Here is a 23,113-nt window from a genome sequence, read left to right as displayed (position 1 = left end):
CCTGCTTGCATTCTGTAGCAGTGAAGAGAATAGGTGTTTATCAATACGTGTACTTGACCTTTCTTGTGTTCTTGCGTACCCGTTTGACGTCATGTTCCACTGCCAAAGTACAGTTCTAATACTCACGAGCACAAGTACAGAGGACGGATGTTGTTCTTGCTCAGTCCCAAATATCAAGGATGCATCAGGTGCATCCTCGCTGACGAGAACAATCCCATGATTCACTGTGTCCTGAGTTCATTCTTGGGAGGCTAGTTAGCAAGACTGGTCTTGCCGAGAGTACAAGTATGTCGTTTGCGCTCTTCTTATTTATAAACACCCAATTCTTAGGCTTCATGCTGGCTGCTCAGCAGCGTCTCTGATTAATTCCTGGGATACAAATGACAAGCCCAGTGACGAAACCAAAAGCCATCAGCTCCATGAGAAGTGGCCCTCGCCAGTGCCCACCCTGGCCGCAGCAGTCACATGGTAACACAGGTCTACAGACCCATAATTAGCCAGGCTCCTCGGGTGTAAATTACAGGACACCGAACGGCACTGGAGGTCAGGGAGCCACCCTAGATTATCCATCTCCAATATGGTCAAGCTCCACAGCATGAGAAATATAATGGGAGGGGTGGTGGTGATGTCATGATGGGGGCAAAATCTGTCGAGACCTGGGGGACCTGGAGCCTAAATGCAGGCAGCCCACCGTGAGCATGTGCGTTCCCACATACACCTCATTACCATAGTCATTAGCCCCATTTGAATAAGCTGTCAGCTTTGGAGTGTGTGCTAATTCTCAGCTGGGTGGTGGGGGCGGCCGAGGAGGACTGTCAGCCCACCGGCGAAGCAGCCGGATGTGGGCCGCAGCCTGGGGTTTGTCCGTCTCACATAAGCTGGATGCCTCCACTCTCGGCTCCATCTCTGATGCGGGCTGGAGGAGATTTGCTTCCCAAAACCTCCTAAATGGAGCTGACAGCTAATGTCCTCTGCCGGCAGAGCAGAACAGGCTGAGCCGACTGGAGAATGTCTCTCTCGCGGTGACAGCCAGGCTGATGCATTCACATGACTGCGCACAGGCACGTGCATACAGGCACATACACATCCACCACACACATGTAATACAGTACATAGCACATACATATTTCTGTATGCACTTATACTCAGCTCACAGTGAGATACTCACTGGCATACTCATATTCAAAACTTACTCTCACAGTCTCAAGAAGTGATCAAAAAACTTATTTCTAGATCATCTTATACAGAGTGTGTATAACACACACACACACACACACACACATGTACTATGTGTTTAAAGAGTACTTCAATTTTTCTAAACATAACGTGCAAATGATGTGATAAGGTATTTTGATGCAAGTTATATTTTTGCTTATTCCGTCATAATGACCTCGTGAAGACGTATTAAATTATCAAGTTATTCACTGATTGCATATTACACACGTCTTAACTCTAGCAGAGTTTAACTAGTAAGTGAAGTTTAAGCAAACAAAATCAAAATATCCACTCAATACAACTTTGGTGAGAGCTGCTAATGATAATTAACATTAAAGCAGACAAAAAAACATGACTTGTGGTATGTGTGATGCCCGGCTCGTCCGCTCCTCGTGTGTGCCACGCCCCCCTGATTATCCACGTGTGCTTCCCTGATCGTACCCAGCTGTGTCTAATTATTTTGATCAGTCCTGTCTATTTCAGTCCATGTCTTACTTCAGTTCCTCGTCTGTCATTGATGTTAGTTGGCGTCTGATGTTTCCCGCACCTTGTGACCCGAATAAACTCCCGTTTTTCCCCGTCATCTGCCGGTCTGCTTGCTCCTTGCCCGCCTGCCCGAGCGATCGCCCGCTTTTAACCAGCGCGATCGCAGCCGATCGTGACAGAACGAAACTTTTAATAAATTTTGGGACATCAAAGTTGCACTCCGGCAATGTACGATTTGGACATAAGGAGGCGGAGCTGGGCTCCGTCTATAATTACACACTATGTACACCTGTTAGTTAGCGCAAACTGTGCATCTTCAGCCCACGAATCATGTGACTGCAACAAGATATACAGAGCACCCATGTGGGCACTGTGTAGCTCAGCAGGATTGGGGTCTGTGTGATTTGATGCACCTTGCACAAGTCGCAAATTTAATACGGCTTAAGCGGATGGAGCTACAAGTTCCGCACACTGGTGGTGGGCAGTAAGGTGTCTTTGAAGGGACAAACTGTCAAACCTTGATGTGGTTCTGGAGGAAAAAAGGAGGTGCCACCTGCTACCTTGTAGGGTTGCCTAATAAATGGGCCAATGAACGTATGTAAGCACTCACTGCACACAGCCGTCACAGTCTGAGAGACTCCATGTGGAGGTCAGGGGGCCCCCAGCGGCTGTCTCGCATTCCCCACCCTCACCCCCTCCCCCCTCCCCCTCTGCGAACATTACCCTCAGCCGGGCGATAAACACAGTCTGTCGGCCGTAAATCCAGCCTGGGTCTGACAGCCGCCCCAATAAAACAGTTTATTTTCTCTCTGCTCTGCGCTTTTTCCTGGGGACCCAGAGGAAGTGAGATCACTCCCGGGGAAGCTGGGCGGGAGGGCATACTGCAGACAGCACTGCCACTCCTCCCCCCGCCGTCACGCTAATTGAGTTTGTGACTGTGGCTGATCGATCGCTTCATTACTTTAATTAAAACGGTGTCAGGGGGCAAAGTACAACGCGATAAACGCGTTTAACGGGACCGGTGGGTCCAGGAAGGCTGCTCTGAGAGCCGAGGCGTGCGCTCGCCCCCGTCACCCCCCCCGCCAGATGTCCAGGAGACGGATACCCGCTGGACGGTGTCTTTAGCGGACGGTGCGCTCTCCCACGCGGGCAGCAGACTCTCCGCTCAGCAACACGCGTCCCTCCCCCTCCTCTTTGTTCTCACTCCCAATTCAATTTAACTTCTATGATTCAATTTTCAGACTGGAGGCGCCTTGCAGCCATGACAAGGCAGTGCAGCCACTGGGGGATTCCTAAGGAACCTCCCTGCACGACATGCACACTACGGGCCAATCGTACAGCACTTCTTACATTCGGGAGAAGTGTGTTTTGCCTGACGAATACCAGAGATCAATTGGCGTGTGTACATGTGACAGAGCCCACCCCCTCGTCCCGATTGGCCAGACAGACATCACTCATACAGGCGGCTCCAGCCAACAGCGAACACGTCAGATCCTTGGCTACTGCTCTGGAATGGAGCCCACATTGACATCGATCACCATCCCACCATCAATTCCCCCAGAGCGACTGTGAAAACACTTTTTCCAGCTTTCTGACACAGGACAGCGACTTGGGTACGGGTGCGGTCACGGGCAGAGGGATGCCGGGCCAGGGGCTGGGAGTAGGGGGGGCACACCTGGTGCTCATTGTAGCCACACAGTAAATCAAGGCAGAAGAGAAAATCACCTTGGTTTGGTTTGCGGTTTCGTTTTTCAATCAAATAAATCATTACCTCACAGAAAATAAATTCTGGGCTTTAATGATCCCCCCTAGCGTTTGAAGCTTTGAAGGAGTGAAGGCCTTTGAAGTCGATGTGGGGAGGACGGGGAGAGGAACTGGCTGGCAGGCTCCTGGAGGCATGGGGGAGGGGGGGGCGTGGCAGCAGCGGCAGGGGGCTCCGTTCTTTTATGAAAGCGACGGCATCCCAGATTATGGCAGCTCTGCTTAAGGGGCCCGGAATACACAGCCTCACTCAGAGGCTGAGGACCCCCCCTCCACGGGACACTGGGAGGGGTACCACAGACCCCTAAAGACACACACACCTCTATCTGCATCATGGGGCAGCAGGTACAACACCTGCTTTATCTGTCCACACTTTTAAATTGTAAAGGGTGTGTGTGTGTGTGTGTGTGATGTTCAGCCATCTTCTGGAATAAAAAAAAATGCTAAAAAATGGGGTCTTGTTTATGGAGATGAGTGTCCCGATTAAAGTCCTTAAAAAGACAGCGAGGGGTCTTTCCCAAAAGACATTTTTATCCTGGAAAACCCCTCAAAGCCTTTCAGGAAAAAAAAAAAGTTTCTGCATTTTAAGATATTTACTATCGACTTTCATGCATTCTTGAGGCGCTTTGGTGTTTGCATATATGCATAATTACAGGAGAATGGGGCCAAAGGAGCAGGCAGACAAGCCGCAGCTGTGTGAGCATCTTTATGTAACCATGTGAGCTTGTGTGTGTGGGTGTGTGGGACCTGGCTATGGGGGGGGGGGGGTCACACAGGCCATTGCAGAACACCCAGTTCGCATTAAAACACGTCCTCAGCTGAATCAGCTGCAGATGTGCATGTGAGGGTGTCAGAGAGGGACACAGACCCAGAAATAACTCGACTGGCATGTGCCTGGCCTCCCTGAGCCGGTCACTCGGGAAGCCTTCGCTGTGCAAGGTGTGCCCCGGGGCCAAGCCAGAACGGACCGCTGACAGACACTGCGGAGGGAGGTGCCTAAAATAAATCGATTGGCTGACGTAGTACACAAATATCTTAGGTCTATGAGGCAGTGAGCCAATGAGAGATGGGCACGATGCAGCAGATCCAATTGGAGACAGGCATGATGGGGCCAAGTCAATGAGAGACAGGGACATTGGGCCAGAGCCAACTGGAGACGGGCATGATGGCGTCCGGCATGACACACACATATGCATCTGCGGGGTATTTTTACCTGTGACCAGAGAGGAGAGCAAGGCGCTGTGGGGTGAGGCAAAGACTTGAAGGGTCAATTAGTTCAGAGACCGAAAAACGGCACCGACGAGGAGAAAGCAGAAACGTGCAAAGCGCTTCCACTCCTCTGCCACTTAGCATAGAAGAGCACCTCTTAATTAGCACTGAGAGTGGGGGGGTCACAGACCCCCACCCCCCCTGAGCGTGCTAACGCGGGCAGCCAGCCTCCGGAGGCCACCGGCATGAAAAAGAGCAGGCGTGTTTGTTTGTGCGGCAGCCCCCTTCACTCCCCCCTGCTTCCGCCCGCCTGTTCCCTGAGCAACGGCACCGGCGGCCCATTCTTCCCTTGTGATGGGCTAATTTGGGCCAAAGAGCTTTGCCTGAATCAATTAGCTTCCAAGCCAACGTCTCTGTCATTCAGAGAGGCCTTTTAGCTGCTGAGAAATAAGCGCACCCTTCATGCCACCCCCCCCCACCCCACACCGCTTTTGTAGGAGTTACACTTTCCATGCCCCCCACCCCCTAAATGGCCCTTAGTTTGTCGGTTAAGGCCAGCTTGCCAAATCCCAGGTCCACCTGCTGCCACCTAGTTGGTCCCCCTGGGCACTCGCAGCAAAGGGTGCCCGCGAGGCACACTGCCACACAGCCCTCCCACCCCCCAGCCCAGGCCAGCCTCTTTTGTGCTACAAAGGCAGCAGAGTGCAGGTAAGCCAGCTCAGCTCAGCTGAGTCAAAGTGGTTCAGAGCCACACACAAGCTGGTGGGCAGCAGCCCCATGCTCAGTGTGACATTCAATACACAGCACGAATGCACCCCCCACCCCCCCCATCGTCTAACAGCGCGCTCTGCAGGCTGGGCACAGGGAGCAGCCTGTGGGCCTCGATCACATTCACACATGCGATCCTCAGCTGTGAGGAGTGCCCAGGTCCAACATGAGTACGAGAGAAGGGGGGCAGAGGGCACAAAACGTTAGGGTAGGTGGGTCAGCAGCGGGCAGTGCTGGGGGAGCTACCACTCACACCGCCGTGCATAACATCCTCCTCTGCGTCCTCCCTGGGGAACGCACACGTGCACGCACACACACGCACGCACACACGCATGCACGCACGCACGCACGCACACACAGGAAGCACAGTAACGCTCACTCACAGTCTTTCTCACTGACAGTCTCTTGTATGAAAGGTGATTCTTGCTAGCGGGTGGGGCTACTGACGGGGGCAGAGAACAGTGTGCTTGGGTGGGACACAGTGGTGTGGCATGACCAGTGGCCTCTCCAAGCCACCCGGCAAACAGGGGCAGCCAGGATCAGGCACACAGGTGGCACAAACAGTACAGCGCCCCTTATATGTAGTAACTAGCGGGACCTCCTGTATTGGCAATAACTTCTTTCATACGCTTCCTATCGCTGCTGAACAGGGCTGCACAGTGTTCAGGGGGCATTCTGTCATGCTATACAAAACTGCTTCACTTCATGTATATGTACTTGTACTGCATCAGATCAATTCAATGGGATTGAGGTCAGAGCCCTGATTTGGCCATTGCAAAATACAGAGTTTCTTCTGTTTGAGTCGCTCTGCTGTTGATTTACTCCTGTGCTTGGGATTGTGGTCAATGACCCGACTTGTGCCAAGCTTTAGATCACAGACAGTTGCCCTGACATTCGGGGTACAATTTCCTGATAAAACTTTTCATTGCTCCCTCAAAGACTGCAAGTCTTCCAGACCCCAGAGCAAGGATGCAGCCTCATACCATGACCCTCTGGTTTGTATTATATTGACACCATGTTTCCTAGCTCAAGTAAGGTTCTGCTGTTGGTTGGCCATGTTGTCATTCTCCAAACATAAGGCTGCATACATTTACCAAAGTACTACATTGCTCCAGCAGTGCAGTGGAACATCTAGGACAGTGTTTCCCACCCGGGTCCTCGGGGCCCCCCAGGCAGTCCACGTTCTTGCTCCCTCCCCACTCCCTGCCAGGGATTCCATATTTTTACTCTTTCCTACCACCTACCCTACCAGTGAGCAGCTCTGCCGAGTCTTCTGGTGCCAACCTGCATGTTATTTTCAGAGACAGGGGCAATTGGTGGGTTTGGATAATAGAACCTTGCAGGATGATCCAAAGCCAGAGGCCCAGAATGCAGCTGTGCGTAGGCATATTGCCAGCGCCGGAAGCGGCGGCTCAGGCCGTAACACACAGGGAGAGACGTGGGAACAGAAAGATGTAAGACGCAAGGAAGCGGTCTACATGGGGCCAAGAGGGAGAGGCCGGGCCCCTGGCGGCCTGGCAGGGGGAGCTTAGGGGGAGGTGGCACTGGTACAGGCCCATGTGCCTGAGGCGGCCCCTTCAGCATAATCAGCACTGAGCCCCTGGGCAGCCCGGCCCTGCCTCCTCAGTACAGGGTCACCTCACTGCGTCACTCAGGATCGCCAGCTTGAAATCGGGCAGAAATTCAAAAAAAAAAAAAAAAAAGAGCCCCGTCAGCAGAAAGCATTCCGATGCTGAGCAGCTACGCAGGGACACGCCGACATTTAATGGCACTCGCCACTTCGTCGGCAGGAGGCAGGGTTCCCGAGTGCTGCCACGATAAAACAGCCACACGCTTTCGGTACCGCATAAATTACCCGAATGAAATGATTTCAATATTTTGAGATTCTTCTTTAATCCACTGGAGCAAACAAACACAGAGCTGCCAGAGATTAATCTCATCAAATACGATGACAGATGAAGAGGGACTCTTCAGGATGCATCTCTGACAGGCTTCCGGCAAAGTCCGTCCGTGCAGCTGTAAGAGGTCGCAGCTATAAGGTGACCCACAGACACTACCTCCAAGCTGTCTGTACCTAAGGCTGGAGGGTAGCTAAAGGTGGGCGGATGCCCTGTGTATTTGCAAGTGCGGGTAAGCAGCCTGGCAGAGCAAGGGGAACCCATCATCCCCTCTGGGATGAGGTGTGCGGCTGTTCACCACCCAGTTAGGGCGCCCTACTCACTGGGGCCACCCTCTGCCAGAGCGTTGCCTCCCCCCTCCCCCCCGACTGCACACAGGATCCAGATCAACACTTCTGACAGCGCTCTGGCTGGAGTGCGGATGGTGTGCACTGCCGGGCAGAGTGTGTCGCAACACGGCAAATGCAGCACGGGGCTACCCTTCCTTGGGCGCCCCCAATGCCCACGCCCACATCCGTAACCCCTGGCAGCCACAGCGGTTGCAGGGGTGGAGTGTCCACTCTGCGGACAGGGCAACGACCCAACAGGAAACGAGCCGTGAGAAGATGAACCGGCGCAAACCAGTCTGAAAACAAAGAGTGTGAGGGCACAGTGTGGGAGGGCCCAGTGTTGGCAGGGCAAGGTGGGGCTGCCGTGTGGGAGGGGCCAGCACTAGCGAGGTTGTTATGTGTGAGCGCTGTGAGTAAGGAAGAGTGCTGCTCCAGCCTCTGCACTGTGTACAGGCAGGAAATGTTTGCTCTGCAAAAGGGAAGGAACCCGGGCGGCCAGAGCTGTAAACATCGATGGGGGAATTGCGGGTGGGGGGGGGGTCACGGTGGCTGACTGACAGTCACACGTGGACCCGGAGCCAAGTGGGGGGGGTACTGAGTCACATGTGGAGTCAGGACCACACGAGGGTGGGGGGGGGGGGGACACATATAAGGTGAAAGTAAAAGCTGTGAAAACTTTCGAGGATCTGTGGGCATCAGCTCAGAGACCGTGGCTGCAGTGGACAGACCTGGAGTGCAGGGTGACTTGAAATGACCCAGTCAGATGAGGACCCCCCCCCTCCCCGCCACCATGCCAAACCACGGCAAGAGCCAGAGAGTGGCGGGGATGTGACCAGCCATAGAAGGGAGGCCTCGAGCAGACATGAAAGCACCGCATACCAAGAGCTCAGCCCCTGCCTTCCCGCACACAGCGACCCTCCCGGATTCCACGCGGAGCTGAAAGCTACCCCTGTAGCAGGGTGGCTGGTGAACCACGGTCATCACGGCACCAGCCAGGACCACTGAGACGGAGCTGTGCAGCGACAGTCTGATGTCATCTTCGGGGGGCGGGGGGGGGGCATAATGTATAAGCAGTCTGCTTATTCTGAGCCCCAGTTTCTTTAATAAATCCCCAGTCGTAACTCTAACAGCTAGTTATCAGGCTGGGTTGTACAACACACATTCAGTACAGCCGATTTATCAGTATTATGTAAGCAGGGGGCTATGCCACTTCCATTAAACACTGTCACCGTGTCCCTTAATGAAGGTACCTAACACCATGAACATGAACATACTCACTATTATTAGTGCTGGTAATAATATGATTCTGCTGGCAATATATGGTAAAGGGCACTGGTGGCGTACCTCTGCAGGCACTTTGACTGGACGACTAACCGCCTAGTAGGACCCCAGATCTGGGGAGAATGCTGGGTTCTGAGTGGGGCTTTATCAGCAGGCCCCACATGCCAACAGGAGATGAAAGCACAGTGTTGGGAGGGAGGTATGAACACAAACACGCACAGGGTCACTGTGCCCCTGTATCGCAGGACTCCCCCCCATCACTTGGCTCTCCTCCGCCCCAATCTCTCATCCCACTTCAACGCAAAAGCAGCCACGTGAGCCAGAGTTCAAGGGACAGCACAGGCGGGCAACGTCTTATAACCAGGCCCTCGAACGAAAGAGGGCTCTTATCGGATAACCTCATCCTGCAGAGTCAATCATTCACTCACCACCCCGAAACGTTTGAAAGGGGCAGGGCCTGCGACAGAGAGCGTCCTCCAAGAGGCAACGGCAAATTCAAGAGCCACGGGAGTCCTGGGGGAGCCCGGTGATACCAGACCATAATATGCCACGCAAGAAAGATCCTACTGGTCATCAATTTAATTTCATTTCTGCTTTTCTGCGCTCTTCCTCTTCTCCTGAAATGACATGGTGCCTCCCCCTCATGCGGGGGGGGGGAGGGGGGGTCACGACGGCCGGCTCTCTGCAGCAGGACTCACATGGACCTCTGAAGAACTCACAGCTGGGGTTCTGGTCCTGCAGAACTACTGGGTCCCTCCAGGCTTTCCACAGTCTGCCGATGCGCCGTTACAAAAGCGCGACTGTGGCTGCCGGTTACAGAGGAGGCCCTCATCCAGCCAAATAAACACTGAAAATGAAGGTTCAGCAGACACTTCGACAGCTGTATCTTCCCCTTATGTGGTAACTAGGAGCATCCATATAACCACCTCAACCAGGCCAATGAGCAAATACCCAGGAAGGTCCAGACCGCCGACCTCAGCGCCCTGCCGCACCCTTTCCCGCCCCCGTCGCAGAGCGGCCAGGGATAGCAGCAGGCGTATGCAGACATGCTGCCTCCCAGCTGCGGAGCAAGCGCCGCATCGACCCTCTTAGTTCACGAGAGGACAAGGCTCAAATCCCCCAGGGCATTCTTGGTAAAAACAAAAAAACTGCATTCCATCTCGCACTGGAGCATTCCTTTGGCCCGAGAAGCTCGGCACGGAATCGGACGGCTGCCTGGGCTTGGATCACTGCTTGTATTTCTGCATGTTCCTCAGCCTCCTCTCTATTTTACAGAACGTGCCCCTGCACACTCACGCCGGAGCGAACACACACTCTCTGCTGTCAGCGGCGAGTATCCTTCCTCACGCCGTGTGCCAAACACAAACAGAACAGGTCGGCTTATATAATGGCCACAGTTTCGGTCTGCAAACATTTGAACATGGGAAGGTGATGCGGCCCAAACACAGGTCCCTGCAACCTTGCATGTTAATGTGCGTTTTCCTGTGACTGCAACCGCACTGCTGCCCGTGAGCAAACACCACGGTGAGCACCGTGAAAGCGAGCTGGCTCAGGCTCACCATTAACAACAGTGACCTTCAGTTTGCCGCTTGTCCAGCTGGCCTCCCAAATAGGATGGACGAATCTCCCCCCACCCGACCTACGCTGCCCAGAGCAAACACCGCATCTGCACTTGCATGAGGGCACTGCTGCTCCTAACACATGAACAGTGGTATAAATGGCAGAGAATCTGCTGTTGGACCTCTGAGGAAGACCTTGCATGGAAGCAGCATTACCCAAGAGCAAACTGACCAAGTCCCACATCGCCTTCGAACCGGCTAATCAGAGAGCGGGGATGGCCCCTGTGGGGTACTCACTGGCTGGAGATGGAGTGCTGTAGCCACTGACAGGGAGCCCTGGCATGGCAGGCGGAGACAGACCCCCAAGCACGTGGGGGAAGAAGTAGGAGTAGTGAGGCACGGGGAAGCCATTGAGGTGGGGGCCGGAGTTGCCCTTGCCGGACATGGCTGTGCGGTGCTGTACGGTCCACGGCAAATCGCAGCTGGGCTGGCGGGGGCTCCGGACGGTCTGCACTCAGCCGCCCATACAGACGGCCCACGGTGAGCCGGTCAGGACAGGCTGCGTCACGCCTGCCAATCAGATTCTGTCGCCAAGGAGTTAGCAAGCTGGGGGCCAGCGGCGCTCCTCTTCACAGTTATTAAAGCTCAGAGGTTGTGGGGGGGCTTCAGGAGCCCACTCTATGAGGATGGGGGGCGGTGGAGGAGGAACCAGAGGAGGTGCAGCGCTATGACGAGAGGCTGCTTCCGGCGATCACATGATGCACCCTGGAGGCCTGCTCTGACTCCCCAGGCTCGGCAGCTCGCCCTCATGCACCTGCCAGAGAGAGGGGGGGGGCGTTAGATCCTGGCATTGAGTAACAGCACGGGGGCGACTGCTGACCTGCAGAGAATCAGCTGATTAAATTTTCACAGGGTAACGTCGACTGTTGCCCCCAACGACCAGGCATGGGCGCACATTGATAATTAGACCACCAAGCCCAGGTGAAAGTCTGCCCCCCCCTCCCCAGGCCTACAGTCTGTCTGTCTCTCTTGCCACTTCACTGTCATCCAGGTACTGTCAATTAACCTTCCCCTCCCGGAAGCACTGATTTTTGTGGCTTGGCATCTGGGATGGAGCGAGAGACGGGAGACTGCAGCCAGCGGGCTAGACACACAAACAGACACACAGACACACACAGGGCGGAACCTGATGAAGAAGAGGCGGGGCACTGCTGGTGAACACGCCCCTCCCCTCCTTGCCCCAATGACATGTCACCGGCCAGCAGTGACTCTGCTCTTGACCAGCTCTCACTGCCTCCGCTGACCTTATGCAAGCACCCTGCTTATGGCATGGGGCTTAAGGGACGCTACTGCTCTCAAGCCAAGCCCCCCCAGGGCTCCCTTTTACGAGCTCAGAAACCCATTAAGCTGTTTGTTTTTATTGATCTTCAACAGAGTGTGTGTGTGTGTGTGTGTGTGTGTGTGGGGGGGGGGCGGGCAGCCAGACACCTTCACTGCTCTTGCTCATTCTGTTCCTTTTTATGTCTCTCAGATAAATGTTTTTTTTTCTGGGGGAGGGAGCTGCTGCCCATAGCTCTAACAAACAATGTGAGCTTAGAGCTACGATGCCCCATGGTCACAAGAGCACAAGCCACCACACTGGGGATCCTGGCAAAGTTGGGATGGCCTTTCCAGGAGAGCACAGGGGAAATGACTGAAATGTGTAGGCAGAGCGGGGCTGCAAATTTTGCTATGCCACGTCCCTCCCTGCCTATAGCACAGCTTGGTCGCACGAGCGCAAGACAAGACTTACTACTACGCAGGTGATGTTCTAATACCAAACATGTGCCTGTTTACCTACCGCTTAGCAGGGCGCATCCACTGGCCACAGTATCATGAGCGGCACGCCAGCCATTGATTTCTGGCTGATACTGATACACCGCTGCTTTCCATGTCTGCTCACTGTGGACTGGCAAATCGCTACCTGCTGCAGCTGTATAATCAGCATTATCTCCTTTTATGGCACCAGTGAATAAGTAGATTAAAAAGTGCATTTGCTCTAAAGACACGGGCCTGCGGATACTCGTACGGATGTGCAAAGCCATCCCAGCTGCATGAGTGCCTGCAAAGACAACCAGGCCTTCCTCTCTTGGCTTAGTGCTGGCAAACCCCACACCAAAACGGACGAAGGGAGACACACGGACCCTCCTGCTCCTGCCAGCCGCTTCTCTGGTCCTCTTGCTCAGAGCTGTAGGGCGAAAGCAGAGTCCCTCGCAGTGAATAAGAACCGCAGGCAGGTCAGGAGGGCAGACTGGAGATGGGAAAGGCAAACACAAACCTCCCATGGCTCTCCCTGAACACACTGCCGGTTGTGGCCTGTCTGAAGATGACCACATCATGCAGGATGCGGCCCGTCTGCCGTTTCCTGCCACCGTTATATGCGATACTTGACGTGTGGCTGCGTCGCATTTTCTGCACGCAGCCTTTTCCCAGCAAGCTCTCGGGGCCGACCTCCCTGTTCCACACATTTATTCGACAAACATGCGAGTGTCGGCCGGGGGGAGGGGGTGGGGGGAGATGAGCTGTAACTTAATGAAAACTGACAGCCGATGCTAAATAAATAATCGAAAACCACCAACTGGAGGCCAGGGGGAAGGGGTGGGGGGCAGCCTACACTTTCAAAGAGCGTCTGTAGGGAATGGCAAACAAGTAGAAATAAAGAGGTCACTGTCAGCTACGGCAAGTAGGAAGGGACAGACTGCGCAGCGGCAGCCGGCAGACGGACAGCACGCATTGAGAGCCTGGCGGGGCAAACACTGCCCTGCTGTTGTGTAAATGAGCAGCCTGTCCGCATGATCACTCCAAACAAGAAGAAGATCTCAAACAGTTGACAGTGGGGCTTTCACCGAGAGAAGTCAGCCTGTCGCTCATCGCGCAGCCTCTGTGGGATACAGTAGACGGTGAATGACGCGCACATCCGCAAACCCAAACCGCGCGGCAAAGTGGCACGAAGATGGCAGCACGGCCGCCGTGACGCTCCCAGGGTGGCCTTTGGGAAAGTCTCTTCACTGACATGTGAATAGCTGTTCCTGTGCTGGGCCAAAGAGTACCCTGGAGGGGGCGCCACTCAGGCAGGCCGCGGTGCAGGAAGGATGGAGGCAGCGAGGCCGGGCAGGGGGCAGCACGGAGCTGCCGTGGGCCCATCAGTCTGTCAGCGTTGGAGGACCGTGACATTTGTGCCTCCAAGAGAAAGGTCAGCCTTTAATTATGTGAAATGCCAGTGAAAAACAGGCCTGGGGAGCATGTCCTGGCCGAGGAGTCCAACCCTTCTCAGTGACATGCATGCAGAGCGCCCCCCGGAGGATCACCAGACTCACTGCAGCCAGCAGCGGGAACTACAGAGACATGGCAGCACAGAAGAGGCCAACTACACCGCGAGCTGGATTCATTCTTTTACCGGGGTCAACATTCTGGGGGCTGGGGCATCAGCGTCAGCACACACGCCCCTTCAGGGCACGATACTGGGGTGAAGGGGGGGCACACAGCTTCTGCTAGCCCACCCCCCCCTTTTCCTAAGCAATTCTCTCCCCAGCCAGTCTGTTTACACAGCTGGGACCCTGGAAGGGATTGATGGGGAGGGGGGGGGACAGAAACAGGGTCTGAATAAGAGTCAGAAGGACAGAGGAGGGGAAGGAAGAGAGAGATGAAGTGATAGGGGGACAGGAAATACAAAGAAAGGGAAAGAAAAACTAGGAGGTGTGCGATGCGTGTGAAAGGGAGGGGGCGTTAAGCCTGGGGCGTGCTCCTCTGCTCTGGGCTTTATTTATCTTAGGCCACTTCCCAAAGGGATTAACTCTTGCCTGCCTGTGTTAGAATGCAGTCCACCGCCATTCCTTCCAGACCCAAAAGCCCAGCAGCCACAGGTACCATCCCCCCAGCCCCTGCGGGTCACACCGCAGCCGATGGGACAGGCACCTCAGACATCAGGGGCAGCAGCTACCCCCCAAGGCAAAGCATAATGCATATGACGCAAGTGGACAGCATGCTGAAGCTGCAGCACACACTGCACGGGAGCCAGGCCGCATGTGAGAAAGAGACACAGACATTTAGGAAGGTCCTCATGGGGGGGGTGGGGAGGGGGTGGGGGGAGACTATGAATGGAGAGCTGCCATCTGTTTCTGGCTGGTAGTGATAAAGAGAAATGCTTTTAAACAAGGGAGTAGAGGGTCTGAGCCCCACCGCCCCCAGCTCCAGTTATTTATCACCCCGGGAAGAAGACAAACCGCTGCCCACTGCTGTGGAGATCCAGAGAGTCCCATAGCCAGAAAGAGGGGCCTAGTACTCTCACAGAGACAGAGAAACACTCACAGAGACAGACATGGAAACACCCAGACACAGACAGACACACTCACAGAGAGAGACTGAGAAACACTCACAGAGACAGACATGGAAACACCCAGACACAGACAGACACACTCACAGAGAGAGACTGAGAAACACTCACAGAGACAGACATGGAGACACACAGACACAGACAGACACACTCACAGAGACAGAGACTGAGAAACACTCACAGAGACAGACATGGAGACACACAGACACAGACAGACACACTCACAGAGACAGAGGCACACACACACACACGACACACAAACATTAAGAGACACATACAGACACACATTCATAGAGACACACACACACACACACTCACAGAGACAGACACACAGACGGTCTGAACAGGAAGAGCAGAGTCATCAGAGCCACAGCGTAGAAAGAAGCTGAATGTGACACTTAGTCACTAATGTGTCCCTCACACTAATTTGGGAAACCACCCTGAGCACCGACCCACTGCTCCTCAGGCTTTACACAGCGTGCACAGGCAATGAGCGCAGATTCTGCATGGCTCCTCAGGGGCCGGCACTCCATCGAGAGGGGTACTACAGTGGCAATGAGCCATGAGCAGCAGGGTGCTAGATGGATGGCGGGAGACATGCAGCAGATGAAGGCGCATGCTCGCCATTGGAGTACTTCCGCTTTGTTCCTGAAGAGGGCACCCCATGGGCGGCTGCCGCACACCTGTGACAAGTGTCCTACAGAACCAGGACATCGACCGGGAACTTCCCCAGGAGGCACTGGCGAGAAGATGGCAGCTCCCCGCCCGCGCCAACCTGAATGTCACATGTGCCACAGAGGCCCAATTTTAGCACTTGTTTATGGGCACGCTTGGGGGGGATTCAGGGCCGGCAATTAAACTGAATTCAATTACAGGACGTGGGAGGCTTGCGGGGGAGGGGCTGTCAGCGGAGGTTAATCAAGGTGTCTCCCGTTCCAGCGCGCTCGCTACGGGCCCGGCACGGACGCAGCACGGCGCCAGCCTGGAAAGAAAGCAGCCGCGATGGGGGAGGTGGAGGCCGCCAGAGGAAGACCGAACTGCGCAGCCGTCCGCCTCAGTCAGGGAGTGGCGTCAACACTGAAAACTTGGTGGGGTCTGTGCTGGACGAGAGGAGGCCTCGGCTGGAACCAAAATGACAGGTGAAGCTGAAGTGCTCTGCCAGCATTGCCGCTAATGAACGGCACTGACGTCTGTGACGCGGGAGACGGTGAGACCGTCCTACCAACAGCATCATTAAACCGCAGCTCCGCGGCACATGCAAGGGGTTCCTGCCGGAAGCCTCCGCCAAAAAGCTGACGCCTGCGAGAGACGCACAGTGCATGATGACATTTAGCCGCTCATGCTTCTGTGCTAATCTCATTCGGTGGAATATGATCTGTTTACAGGGACTAATCCACGGAAAACTCGCGACAACTAACAGCAATCAGATGGGGCAGCAGAACGAACATGGGGGTGGAGTTAACACCAATCAAACGAGGCAGCAATAAAACAATGGGGATGGGGCCACCAATCAGATGAGGCAGCAGTATGAACACAAGGGTGGAGCCAGTTTAACACCAATCAAATAGGGCACCGTTATGAGCATGAGGGTGGAGCCATTTTAACCGCAGATACCATCTGGTCCTGCTGCCTGCGGCGTGAGTCAGCAAGGGGGGCGAAGCGCCAGCAGGACAAAGAGGACGACGTCCATGGAGGAGGAGGAGGGGACACGGCTCTGCGGGACGCCGCTGCAAGGAGCCACCCTTTCTGAAGGCAAAGCTGAGATAACAATCTGTACCCGCCATTAATATCAAAACGAGTTAAAGTGACAAATTAGTCATGGCCCGCTGTGCTACGGAGCGCTGGGCTCAGCATGGGCAAAAGGCATGGGGGGGGCCCCAAGGGCAATAAAAACATCCTGTAATCTGGGTGTCACCACTGGAAGAAATATTACGCATACATTTACACTGGGGGGGCGGCAGGGGGAGAGGGGGATGCAAACAGCCACCCACGCATGCAGATGGTGCTGCATGGAGTCTGGAGGCTGAAAACGAGGGACGCTCACATGCCAGCCATTAAGCACAGGCTGCCCCTGGGGACGCCAAGAAGCCGGGGGAACTGGGAGCGTCACCCTCCGCAGCTGATACGTGACGAGTCATTGATTCTGCTGGGTGGGGGGTTGATGTGTATCGATCACATAATTGATTGATTGGTGTCTCGGTGAGTCAGCAGCTTTGCTGCCTCAGGGTCATCCACGTAAAGGATCCAGGACTGCAGAACACAAACACAAACACACACACACACACACACACACACAGTCTCTAGGCCATTCTCCCATCTCACCCCTGGGGTAACCCCCTTCAGTGTCACCCTGGGTCCCCTGGAGGCCTCTTCCGCACAGACGCTTGGGTCTCCATGTGTTTTGTTTATAAATGTCAGGCCTCCTGGACACGTCACCCTGAGGATATCACGCTTCTTCAGCTCCTCATGCATGTACCTAGATGCACTTTCAGGTGTAGCGGCCCTGTGATTTGGTCCGAAGCCGCACAAAGCATCGTAGCACAGAGCAAAGCAGAGCACACTCTGCTGGTCACTGGCGAGGGGTGGGGCCTGGAAAAGCTCGCATGAACAGGAACACTCCTCCCCTGCACGGGTTACTGAGCACGCTAGGCGCTACGCCATCACCTTGACACAATTTGGTGAAAAACAGCCTAATGAAGAGAGCCGTCCTTCCAATGGCTGGATGCCTTTATGGCCAAAGCCGTTCTCAGAAACTGTAACCCCTGCTGAAACCACAGGGGCCAGATGTGGGCCTACTTCTGCTCTGGGACCTCTGGGGTTATGAAAATGAATGAAATCACCTTTCACAGAGGCGCTGGTATGGTCCGGATTATGAAGGCCTCCCCCAGTATATTCGCTTACAGATCCAGGCTGGAAAAGCAGTGTAATTGGAGATGGAGTGCGGTAGGGGGTGTATGATGATGACACGCCATTTTATCTGATCAGTCCCGGCCCTGTCGACTCGCGGCTTTGGACCTTCTTTTATTTCGCTGTGAAAACGCAGCGACAGGCCCTGCCAGACAGGAAGAGGCACTACACCAGGGATCCTTGATAACAGTATCCACTCTCCACAGAGAGAGGGGGGGACGGAAAGAAAGAGAGACTAAGAGATGAACACAGGCAGCATCCATCAGCAGACAGGGAGACATGAGTGCACACAAGAACGCACACATGCAGACACACACACACACACAGCCTCCATCAGCAGAGACAGGCAGACGTGCACACATACATACACGCACACACATACATACACGCACACATGCAGACACACACACACAGCCTCCATCAGCAGAGACAGGCAGACGTGCACATATACATACACGCACACACAGACACACACACACACAGCCTCCATCAGCAGAGACAGGCAGACGTGCACACATACATACACGCACACACAGACACACACAGCCACACACAGCCTTCATCAGCAGAGACAGGCAGACGTGCACATATACATACACGCACACACAGACACACACACACAGCCTCCATCAGCAGAGACAGGCAGACGTGCACACATACATACACGCACACACATACATACACGCACACACAGACACACACGCTTAACTCAGATATTCCACCTTGTGTTTCTCCCTGAACCTAAGTGGGAGAAAAGGGAGAGACAGCAATCACTCCCTGGGATGGAAGCCAGAGCAGACACCCCTCCCCCGCCCCCCTTCACCCCCCCCCCCCTCCACAGAGCCACAAAGCGCGGGGGGGTGCACCCCAATTTATAGATCACGAGACAATTTGGTATTGGATTATTTCCCAAAGCTGAAAAATTGGATTCTTGCATAGCAGAAGAGCATCTCAACCTGAATGAATGGTGTGTGATGGGGGGAGGGATTTAAGCCCCACCTCCAAACAAATAAAAGCTGAAAAAAGAGGGAGGGTCCCAAAAGTGCTCACAACCAGATGGGGGCAACTTCCCGATGGACAGGGAGGGCCTCGAACTGACCTCGATGACGGTCCCACTCCTACCCCCAGCCAGTCGGCCCCAGCCCCTCCCTCAGTCAGTCGGTCCTGGCCCCAGGCCCCACAGGCAACTGGCCCAACATGGTCACGTTTTGGAGACGGGACTCAAGGCTGCCTGGTGCTGAAGCACCTCTCACACAATTACCAAGATTAAATCAATCAATCAAATGGCAAATAACACGGCGTGGGTGAGAGCCACCATTAGTCATGACCCACAAGGCAGCATTCAAGTGGCTGGCCAGGGGAGGGGGGGTTCTCATCATCATGCAGTGGGGCCACTGGTCTAGGCTTCCCCCATGCCTCTCCATCTCCTCATGAGGGTAAATCCGGGGGGGGGGGGGGGTCTTGCAATTGTGTTATAATTTACTTTGGTCTTCGCAGAAGAAAAAAACCATTACGAGAGCCGTCTGCAGGAGGAGCTGAGGACCAGGCAGCACTGCGATGGCGCGCTCCGGATGGTGTGCGCGCGTCTGCACGAGGAGCTGAGGACCGGGCGGCACTGCGATGGCGCGCTCCGGATGGTGTGTATGCGTCTGCACGAGGAGCTGAGGACCGGGCTGCACTGCGACGGCGCACTCCGGATGGTGTGCTCGCGTCTGCACGAGGAGCTGAGGACCGGGCGGCACTGCGACGGCGTACTCCGGATGGTGTGCGCGCGTCTGCACGAGGAGCTGAGGACCGGGCGGCACTGCGACGGCATACTCCGGATGGTGTGCGCGCGTCTGCACGAGGAGCTGAGGACCGGGCGGCACTGCGACGGCGTACTCCGGATGGTGTGCCAGCGTCTGCACGAGGAGCTGAGGACCGGGCGGCACTGCGACGGCGTACTCCGGATGGTGTGCGCGTGTCTGCACAAGGAGCTGAGGACTGGGCGGCACTGCGATGGCGTGTTCCGGATGGTGCGCGCGCGTCTGCACGAGGAGCTGAGGACCGGGCGGCACTGCGATGGCGTGCTCCGGATGGTGCGCACGCGTCTGCAGGAGGAGCTGAGGACCGGGCGGCACTGCGATGGCGTGCTCCGGATGGTGTGCTCGCGTCTGCACGAGGAGCTGAGGACCGGGCGGCACTGCGACGGCGTGCTCCGGATGGTGTGCTCGCGTCTGCACGAGGAGCTGAGGACCGGGCGGCACTGCGACGGCGTGCTCCGGATGGTGTGCTCGCGTCTGCACGAGGAGCTGAGGACCGGGCGGCACTGCGACGGCGTGCTCCGGATGGTGTGCGCGCGTCTGCACGAGGAGCTGAGGACCGGGCGGCACTGCGATGGCGTGTTCCGGATGGTGTGCGCGCGTCTGCACGAGGAGCTGAGGACCGGGCGGCACTGCGATGGCGTGTTCCGGATGGTGTGCGCGCGTCTGCACGAGGAGCTGAGGACCGGGTGGCACTGCGATGAGCGCATGTGCGTCTGCACCGGCGAAGATGCTGCAAGGCCCTTAAAAAGCTTCATGAACATTGTGTGCTTCCTCACACCACCACCCCCCCCCCCCCCCCCTTTTAAAATCTCCCCAGTGGAACGTTCCCGCACGTAATCGCATTACAGAGGGGAGGACGCTAAAACCCGGTTTATACAGACAGGGCAAACAAGGCCCACAATGGACAGCAAAGAGTCGATAGCGGACTGCAGACAAACAGCCGGAAATGGGGAGCCGGCTTGGGGGAGCAACGGGGGGAGGAGTAAATCCATTACTCCCTCGAACAGGATTTTCTATGCTGCCTGTCGACGAGGATGATGGTGAAATGCAAATGGCTCCCCAAGCAAACAATATTAAATTTTGAGAATCACATCCATTTTGCAGCGAGGGGGTGCGGTGGGGGGGGGGGGGGGGGGGCAAGGGAGACGTAGGGGTAAATGATAGATGGCTGTCTGAACTTTAATCAGAACTATGCCTGTGGCATTTTCGGGGAGGTATACAGGTTAATCAGTCAAGCGGGCCCACGTGACTGGGCCTGACGCCAGAGAGCGATTCGTCTTTTTTCCCATCAGCACCCCCCTCTCTGCAGAGGTGAGCGAGTGATCGCAACTGCAACTGTATAAAGGGAGGATTCCCGCCTCAACTACGGTCATGCTCGTCTGTGGAAATACAGGGCTCTGTCCGTGCCTGCATCTGGGTAGACGTGGTACAACAGGGGTACCCCGGTCCAAACAGCCGGCCTAATTTCCGCCATGTTATTTTAACACGAGAGCGCAGAGATGCGGCGTGCTTGCGGCGCGCCTCCTGGACCAGCCGTATGTAAATCAGGCCGCCAGCTCCTTCCTGCTGCCTCTGCGCTGTTCCACAAGAGCATCTCTGAGAACGATCGCCCCGTCGACCTGGGAATGTGCACAGCCTGCGCGTTTCATCTGGGGGATGCTGTGTCGCTTCCTGTGAGGGACGACCTTGGGGGGGTGGGGCACGGCAGGACGGGACCTCGTTACCCGAACGGCTCCCCGCAGACACACACATCACAGCAATCTGGCCGTGCTAGCAGAAAGCACCGGCATCACCGCTCGCGTAAAAACAGTATGTGACATTTTCCTTATCAAATCGCTCTTCAGTGACTTATTACGAGATAGTTTGTGTCCTTCCTTGGCAAACGGCCCACAACCTGCCACAGCACATTCTGTGCTTGGAACAGCCCACCCACTCCACCAAAAAAAAGGAAGATATGGAACAGTGAGGGACAAAGTACGTTTGACCTGCAGTGACCCTTGAGCTCAAAGAGCGAGGAACTCTCAGTAGTTCACCCAGGCAGGACGGGGGGAAGGGCTGTATCAGAGACACGGGGAGTGAATCCACCCCCCCACACGATCACCGGGATTCGGTGGTGGTTATGTAACAGCGCCAGGTGGGCCCCGTGTGCCCCCATGCCTGACCTTTCCATGTGGCCATCAGCCCGAGAAGCAGACATTCAGAAAAGCACTTCGCAGACAGTCACATCCGCCACAGCTCGCTGACAGAGCGACTGTCTCTCTGCCCTTTGCTCCTCCAGCCCATCCCATTCACGGGCCTCTGTTCCCATTTAGTGGGCGTCACTCTCTTCAGTGGACTCCTATGTGACGATTTATAAAAAGGCACTTTAACCTGGCCCGAATTCTGGAGCATGCCAGGAACGTGATACTTGTGTCAGGAGTGTGATACTTGCATCATGAGCGTGATAAAAGAGTCAGGCGCATGACACTCATGTCAGGAATGTGATACTCATGACAAAAGCGTGATAGTCATGTCAGAAGTGTGATCTTCATGACAGAAGCATGATACAACAAGAGCATGACCTTCAGGAGCATGCTACTTGTGTCTGTGTGTGATATTCATATCAGAAACCTGATACTCACACCAGAATGTGATACTCGCATTGGGAGCGTGATGTTAACATCAGGAATATGATACTCTAGTCAGGAACGTGATACCCATGCATAAGGTGTATGGAGAATATAATTCCAAAATCAACTCCCTAAACAGCAGTTTGGATATGGAACCAGACAGGAGACACAGGACACAGCAATGCAATTTTGCAGGCATGCTGTAACAAAACTCCATTTTAAAAAGCACGGACACTTCAGAATTTAAAAAGCAGAATCTGGTTTCCTTTCAGCCATGTGCAGAGCTACTGGGAAAGCTGGATCGGATCAGAGCCGCCGACTCCGCACACAGAGCCAGCGCGGGTCTGGTCCTGATTCACGAAGAGGGGGCGTGATCTGGTCTCCCACACATTATGTTGGAGGAGACAGGCATGGGACCCATCTGTCAGACTGCGGCACCTCGACGCCATTACAGATGAGCCTGTCCCCTTCGCGCCAGCGGGCCCGTCACCTGCCCGGAATGAGCAGGGGAGACGGATTCTTCACCCTATTTACACAAAACTTTCATTACCACCAATTTGCGCAGAAGCCGTATCTGTGCCATTATGCTGTCACTCCATAAATCAGCCTAATCTTCCTCTTGGGCTCTAAATGATGCCCCCACCAACCTCCCGGTTATTAAAATGTGTCGCTGTGCCGGACTGGCTGCTGCCTGGGCCGTCCTCATGGTGACCATTACTGCATGCACGTGTGGCTCACGGTTACCCGCATGTGTTGCGATTGGAGCAGAGCGAGGATTACTCTTTGGATTCACTATTACCTCCATCCCACCCGTTAGTGCACCCCCATGCAAGGAACCAGAACCTGAATCGTGTCTCGAAGAAGACAGTGATATACAAGTGACATGGGTGTGTTGCCTCCTGTACCCACACGAC

The 23,113-nt window shown here is 55.0% G+C and overlaps 1 protein-coding gene across 2 annotated transcripts in view; it reads right to left on the bottom strand.

Annotated features, from left to right (window-relative positions):
* raraa (retinoic acid receptor, alpha a) overlaps positions 1–23,113 on the bottom strand; it is a 106,091-nt gene that overhangs the window by 45,476 nt on the left and 37,502 nt on the right. Inside the window, exon 3 of one of the 2 annotated variants that reach the window (XM_049013856.1) lies at positions 10,804–11,320. In XM_049013856.1, the coding sequence (XP_048869813.1) occupies positions 10,804–10,951 (148 nt within the window). In that variant the 5' untranslated portion in view covers positions 10,952–11,320. Of the gene's footprint in view, positions 1–1,710; positions 1,853–10,803; positions 11,321–23,113 lie in introns of those variants that run through there. The other variant, XM_049013860.1, reaches the window with a different exon arrangement.

This window comes from Brienomyrus brachyistius, chromosome 5, assembly GCF_023856365.1.
Source record: "Brienomyrus brachyistius isolate T26 chromosome 5, BBRACH_0.4, whole genome shotgun sequence".
NCBI lineage: Eukaryota > Metazoa > Chordata > Actinopteri > Osteoglossiformes > Mormyridae > Brienomyrus > Brienomyrus brachyistius.
This window is presented reverse-complemented; position numbering and strand designations above follow the sequence as displayed.